The following is a 7338-nucleotide window of genomic DNA, read 5'->3' as shown; positions in this document are numbered from 1 at the left end:
AATGCAGCTCTGAAATGACTGTTTTGCTCTATGGGGTGTCAGGACATTTAGTAAAGATGGTAGTGGTATTTCTATAGGTCAGTGCCAAAGGGTGTAAATGGATGGTTTTCTGGTAGGATTAGGGAGATAGTTGGTATAGAGAGTGGATTTGAGTTGGAAACTTGTTCAATACCAACGTGACAGAGTATTCAGAAATCCATTTCCCTATCAAGTATATAGGATAATACGCCCCTGGGTTGGCATACCAACAAAGCCAGAACAAAGTCCATTTTCTTCATGACACTGTAGCTTCTTTTTAGTATCTAAAATGGCGGCCATGTCTATCAGTCAATAGACCAACTACACCCCTCAAGAAAGCGATCAGCAAGTAGGCGCCGTTCTTAGGGGGTAGCTCCTTGGAAATGACTGGCGGGCACTGTTCACCCGGATAGAATTTTAAACGTTAGGGAAAGCTTGCGAGTAACAGTGACAGCCATGTTAGAATCAGGCAGAAGGTGGGACTAGCGCCCAACACCCTCCCCTATAAGCAGACTAGAACTACCGCGGACATCAGCGCACCGCCCCGACATCCTCTTTCTTCTACGCCAATTGGCCAATAGGAGTCGTCAATCTTTAATGTTCTACAGCTTCACTAAAGCGTCTAGCAGGTTTCCGATTAAAATTAGGCGGAGTCGTGCCATCGCGCGCGTTATTAGAGGGGTAGCACTTCCGCTCTGTGGTTCTTTCTCTTCGCGCTCTCAACCAGGCAGGAGCTTCGAAGCAGACGAGCAGTCACCGCCTACACTGTTCAACCCATATAATCGCCACCATGGTTTATAGGGTTTTCTTTGATGTCACGGCTGATGGCGCCCCCTTGGGACGCATCGAAATTGAGGTGAGCGTGAAGTCTATACCTACGAAGTCCTTCGGTACTGGGATGGTGGGCTCCTAAACGTGGTTAGTTTTTCCTGTTCGTGTGAATGTGAACGCATGGGTTCCTTGGTGTGAGTGCGGGACAGCGTGGAGCGTTTACTGCAGTAATTGTTATAGAATTCATATTTTACCGGTCCCATGTTATCGTTAAATAGCCCAATTAAGTGTAAAGTGCGCCTAATAAGTACTCGTTTCTTAAATATAGTGTTCGTTGTCCTTGCTGCTCGCACGCCATTGGTCTTTAGTATTTTAGTTTAGCGCTCGTATTTTTAAGCCTCCTGTAAAGATCATTTTCGATCGTTGGACTTGGCGTTTGCTTTTGTGTATACCCTCGTGGGCGCCATTTTAGGCTCGTTTCAAACACCCATCGCTGTGTGATTCCTCTCCCTTATGTTGCTGGAACACTCTAGGCAGGGCATTGTCTAGTTCGCTGCTTTGCTCTTTTTGGTAGGCGTCTCATGTTGGGCAGGCTTGGACTACATGTGCAATAGGAGGGCCTCCTGGAAACGTTAACAGGGCGGTGACCCGTCGTACTCTGGGAGTGGTGTCCAACCTAAGGTTGGAGCGTTCAGCAGTACCTGAATAGAAGTGACAACCTGGTTAAAATGTGCCACCCCCTCTTTTTCATTTTTAACTGCAGAAAATGATTTACAGGTTGTACTATAAGGCGCGTGTAACTGACCGTTAACCTCAAGCCTTGGTACATTATCCGATCGCAATGCATTTCCTATTGTGTGCTGCATTAATCTGCCACTATCCAATTGTAAAAAAAGAAAATATTTACCCGTAGTTATCGGCACCTTTATTTTTTAAATCCTGCATGGGTTGCGAGGTTCTGTGGTAGTTGATGTAACACTTCCACGAAGCCGGTGATCTGAACTGCTTGCATTAAAATCTGTTGTGGGCGTGACTTTAAATCTAGGTAGTTAATGCTTAGTTGTATTAGCATCCATCCGACCAGCGGTGTTTGTTGTCTGTGGTAGCCATGGTAGGCCTTCCCTTGCTGACTTACCGTTTAACACTGAAGTATGTTAACTGATCCACCCATCGCTCAATGCGCATTGTCCACGCCTGTCTACAATAAATAATGCACCGGGCCTTGTATCATTAGCCCGCGTTATCCTGTTAAGTACATAAAATAAAATGCCCCTTAAATCATCTCTGCACGTTTAATTGTCGGTGTGCCATGCTGAATTAGCAGCTGGCGCTATGAGCCACCTATACGCTAGTCTAGCTGTTTACATTCCTCCCAGGTTATTGTGCTATTGAAGTTTCCCTTGTAACGCATCTACTGGTTTGATTACAGCAATCGGATTTTGTTTTACCGTTCAAGCCATTCAATGTTCAGTTTTTGCTTTACTTGTATTTCAAACTGATTTTAAAACGGTGTAAGTAGTTTGTTAATGCAACGACAACCGATGTTATACTGTAATAAATACAAATTTTATTTTTACACCTGCAGCTCCGGGATGATGTCGTGCCAAAGACAGCCGGTTAGTATTTTTTCCTTTTTCCAAGGACGTCATGCCTACCTCGTTTCCCTTTATATCCAGTGCGGTCACACAGTTATTGGTATATCGCCAAGCTCCGAAGATTGAATTCAAGCCTGTTCATTTTCTGCCCTGGCCATACTATTAAAGTCCGTGGGCTTTTATGAAACCTCAGATTGTGGGAAGGGTTGTGTCATAAAGCAATCATGCCGTCAGCTGCACGCTTAACCTTTATTTCTATTGAATTTTCTTACAGAAAACTTCAGAGCCCTATGCACAATGGAAAAAGGGTTTGGTTTCAAGGGATCGTGCTTCCACAGAATCATTCCCGAGTTCATGTGTCAGGTAAATTGGACTCCTCTACGAATGTACAGTGCACACGCAACTTGTTTGGCTAATGTATTTTGCGCTTTAATTTCCTGAGCAAAATTGTGGCTGAGCCCCCACCCCATTTGCCTATTCTGGCTTTGGGGTGTGGCTGCATGTCTTCCCCGGTGTTGTAACAAATGCCGTCTCCACGTGGACTTTCATTGCGGTTCTTAACATGTGATTTACCTCGCTGGTTGATCTTGGCTCCGCCCCCGAACGAGTTTTCTCATCATGGATTGTATATTTCCGTTCAACATGAACTGCGTTTCTACAACTATAGTATGTTAAATATTGTATCCACGAGTACTGAATCTTAACTAGTCTGTTCTTCTACTTAGGGCGGTGACTTCACGAACCACAATGGAACTGGTGGAAAATCAATCTATGGTGCCAAGTTTGCTGACGAGAACTTCACACTCAAACATACTGGCGCCGGAATTCTGTCCATGGCTAATGCTGGGCCCAACACGAACGGTTCTCAGTTCTTCATCTGCACTGCCAAGACCACGTGGTGAGTAGGACTACGAACTTATTCCAGCGCCTGTCATCGGGTGCGATAGTAGCTCTAGTTTAAAGGCAGGTGTACACTCCAAAGCCAGTAGACATCCAGAATTATCACTTTCCATAGATTTTTTTTTTTCAAGCTATGCATCACGCCTGCCCCACGGATCAGATCTGCTTTCCTCCTTGCATGGCTCTTTACAACGGGAGTCCTGCGTTTCGCCGTACGAATCACTGCTATGGCTCACGTTTTGGTGAGATTGACAAGTGACTGCTCCTTGGTATGTTGCCCCAGGAAACAATGATTTTGTAAAGCACTCGCCTCAGGTGAGCCCATCCAACTCTAGTTTGCCGCAGTTGTGCACTGACAAGACCAACGTTGCAGCGTGCGCTTGTTAAGGCCTCAAACAAGTTGGTGTTGCTGCAGCTCTTGCACGTGGTGCATGACTAAAGCCTTGTAATGTGGAGCATTGGGTGGCCCTTTAGGGGAGCACTCCCATTACATTCCACTGTTCTCATTTGCCACCCATCACTACCCACCGCCTTCACCGTGTAGATATATTGCCATGTACTGATCTTCTACACAACTTAATCCCTTCTGGCAACGCATTTAAATAACCTCTGTTCCTGGTGACCTGTACCGATGCTTCATGAACTTTTTGATCTTTTCGCGACTCTCAATAGACGTGAGGCAGCCTTTTTGTAATTTAGTTAGCTCATAGTATGGTAGCGTATTGTCGTTTAGGCGGCATATTTTCCATAACATTGCCACAATTTTCAGACCTAGTTAGTGAACTATTGCTCACACGTGCGAAATTTGAATCCTGTTTCTATCATTTGTGCATCACAAAGTGAAGTGTCTTGTTTTGCTCCTGTTAAAATCGGTTCCATCAAGTTTCAAATGTACTGAAGTGCCTAACTTTTGCTTTCCTGTCTGCTGAAGGTGTATCGTTCATTTGCCTGTATTTGCATTTTGTGGTCATCCTAAAAAATCCTGCAGCCTTTGATTTCACACGTATACATACCTCGGCAAGATTTTCGAATATTTCACTGCACTTTCTCGGTCTACAAAGAGAAGCGTTTGAAAACAAACCCCATATTAAATCTGCAGTTTGTCTTTTGGAGCCTGACATTTGACATTGGCCCATAAAGCACAGCAAATGTGACGGATAAATACAGAATTTAAAGTCCTCTTTGTTGCTTGGACTCCACCAAAAATGGGCTCGCGAGTCACGTCCCCCAGTTCAGGAGTTCATTCGAGGTCTCAGAATGCTAAGGGCATACAGCTAACTCGGACACAGTGAAGAGCGCTAGAGACCATGTGAACACTGCAAACGGCCATTGGCAGTAGGCCAAAGTACATGACTTGTACTGTGTCCACTAGTTTATGTACTTTATTTAATGATTTTATATAGCGCGATCTTTACCCAAAGGTGTCAGAGTGCTTCACAATAGAACCACGTAAGTTCCGTGAGGAAATTTACATACTTCCACGTCAGATGCTGAAAGCTAGTGGTTTCCATTACTTGGTGTTGCTCAAAGTAGCTCAGATCGGTAATTTGTGGCTAGTAGCTGATCTTCCCGCGTGCCATAATCTGATTGTTTGCCTGTTTTTTTACATGGTGGTTAATGCACTGTTTTTCTTTGCAGGTTGGATGGCAAGCACGTCGTATTTGGCTCCGTCGTAAAAGGCATGGATGTTGTATGCGCAATGGAGAAATTTGGCTCCAGCTCCGGGAAGACGTCGAAAAAGATAGTGATTGCTGACTGCGGGATGCTGTAGTTTGTTTTCTGGCTTACCTCCGATCATTCCTTGTGTAGCTGGTGAAAAGACCACCCATGCCACTTGGTTTAGTTTTCAGTCTTACTTGTGCTCTCCAATGAACTGCATCTGTTGGATTTCTCTGGCTTCCCCCTCATTTCCCCCCCCCCTTTCCGTACATCAATGTAGCCTGCAGAATTACATGAAAATAAAGAGATTAAACAGTTTGTCTCGGAGCTGGTGATTTTGCATGCCAGTAACCTTATTTCAAATCGCTTTGAGGCCAAACTTGTACAGAGAAGCAACGTATGGTTGGCACTACCCCTTTAGCAACTTATCTTCCTGTGGGCAAAACTTGACCTATTGCTAACTCTGAATACTAAGTGGCAGGCTGACCTTTGCTGTGATACTGTGCCCCTTCACGTGGCACTTAGAGTGACGCAGGCAGTTTACTTTAAATCATTTTGGTGCATTGTGGCAAGAGGCTTCGTCTATAGTGGGGGACTATGGATGGTTAGTTTAATTTTGCTAGCCCTGCTTTGTACAGATCGATATACGTGATCACCTCCCAGTGCTCAATGTGACCACGAGGCCACAACTTGAATGCTATTTGGTGGTGGGAGTTGAACCTTGCAACCACCGACGATAGTGGTTGAACTGGAGGAAACTAAGAATATTGGCATGGGTGTCTCATCCGTTACTGCCCCGACCTCTGGATGTTGTGCTGTTTTAGCGCGCAGTTCCTGGTGTGTATGGGGCAGGCCAGTGCGACATATTTGCTGCTAATCCGAAATTCCGATTTCTAACGAGCGGGTGAAGCCTTGCCCAGTGGCTCCCCCTGCCACCCGTACATGTCAGCTATTTTTGAGATGGGCTAATGGGTAGGACTACTACTACATTGCTGCGTGTCTGGTTCCTTAGAAGCTGCCCTGCCCGGGCAGCTGTTACTGAACTGGATACGGTCTCGGTGCCCTAAAACACCACCACTGACTATTGCAGTGACTCAACAGTGGAGGGCTTGTGGGTGGGGGACGTACTATTCTACCGGAAACTAGCTCGAAATTCAGCCAACTGAATTGTCCTCGCTTGAACCCAGAGTTGGCCATTTAGTAGCTCAGTGAGCTCAGCTGTATTGGCTGGTCGGCTCTGCCCCATTAAGTAATCCCTTTGCCAACCTAAGTGTTTTGCTCGCGTCACTTGAACACAGCCCTAGAAAAGATCCCTCTGTTACATGAAAGCAACGTTAAATCCTAGGTCTTTTCCATAGATTTCACCTTTGTGTTAATCATTTCACTGGCCAGTTTTCCTGGATGTAACCAGGGCCACTGGAAGTATGCGATTGTGCGGCCGCAGTTTGTCAATCAGATTGGCCACACATTCCACCATCTGTTGCATATTCTGCAGACATTCACTATTTCTAGCTCGAACGATTCAAAGGCTACTTAAAGTGCGGCAAGATGTGTTGTGCAGAGAGGCTCTTTGCAAAGATTCCCTGACCCTTTTATTGCCTATTAAATTTGCGTAATCTGGAACAAATTGGGTGCGTCCAATTCGCAGACCGTGTTAAGTGTAAAAATGACTAACTTAATACGATCCCAAAATGTGCGGCATAAAGATGCATAATTACCTCAACCTAGCTACACTTTGACCCTCCCCTGCTGCGTAACGTCAGCAGCCCTGAGTAAATTACCTTCGGGGGGGGGGGGGGGAGGGTGTACTCAGCAAAGTTCTAGCACCTATCCCTTTGTGTATTAGTGACTTTATGTTCTATATAGAAACATGACACTTGGTGCTCTGGCTCGGTTTTGAGTATTTCGTTTCCAGCTCCTGCCACCAACTAGAAGGTGCCTCGAATGATACATTTTGCGGGTGCCCCAAAGGGAGTAACCTGGTTATCAAAGTTGAGTACTACCTTGTCTGGATTGGGACATTAGGAGAACTACTCGCAGGGTGCCAAGGAATGGCTTTGCTCTGTCCAAATTTATACATGTGATCCCAGCCCCCGTGAGATCGTCCCTGAGAAGCATTGCTTTACACAAATGCACTAAACCCTGTTCTCGTCCATTTTCATCAGATGGAAAGGGTGGTATGTCTGTAGCAGACATTTAGAATGCAATCCTATTCCATCAATTTTTGGGAAAATGAAACCATATTTAATTACTCATGGCGGTGTACAGTGGTTCTCGTGGGCTATTCTATTGCTACATGTACATGTGGTCTCATTCTCTGCAATATTCATAACCAGCATTGGTGGCACAGGAGATCTAGCTTTAAATGACTTGTATGTTAATATGAAGTGTTACA

The 7338-nt window shown here is 45.2% G+C and overlaps 1 protein-coding gene across 1 annotated transcript; it reads left to right on the top strand.

Moving 5' to 3' along the window:
- The first annotated feature begins 533 nt into the window (after positions 1 to 533).
- LOC146784323 (peptidyl-prolyl cis-trans isomerase A-like) lies at positions 534 to 5261 on the top strand. Its single transcript, XM_085636041.1, has 5 exons — positions 534 to 874; positions 2375 to 2405; positions 2659 to 2747; positions 3110 to 3282; positions 4923 to 5261. The coding sequence occupies exons 1-5, from the start codon at positions 809 to 811 to the stop codon at positions 5053 to 5055; spliced, it is 492 nt and encodes a 163-aa protein (XP_085492167.1). The 5' UTR covers positions 534 to 808; the 3' UTR covers positions 5056 to 5261.
- The last annotated feature ends 2077 nt before the right edge of the window (positions 5262 to 7338 follow it).

Source organism: Triturus cristatus, chromosome 11 (genome assembly GCF_964204655.1).
Source record: "Triturus cristatus chromosome 11, aTriCri1.1, whole genome shotgun sequence".
NCBI lineage: Eukaryota > Metazoa > Chordata > Amphibia > Caudata > Salamandridae > Triturus > Triturus cristatus.
The sequence above is the reverse complement of the archived record's forward strand: the minus strand, read 5'-3'. Positions and strand labels throughout refer to the sequence as shown.

What these genes read in the sequence shown, in the direction of transcription:
- LOC146784323 (XM_085636041.1), top strand. Translation starts at nt 809, where the DNA reads ATGGTTTATAGGGTTTTCTTTGATGTCACGGCTGATGGCGCCCCCTTG. An exon ending in TGGGACGCATCGAAATTGAG is followed by an intron (nt 875 to 2,374) that starts GTGAGCGTGAAG and finishes TTACACCTGCAG; the next exon opens with CTCCGGGATGATGTCGTGCC. An exon ending in TGCACTGCCAAGACCACGTG is followed by an intron (nt 3,283 to 4,922) that starts GTGAGTAGGACT and finishes TTTTCTTTGCAG; the next exon opens with GTTGGATGGCAAGCACGTCG.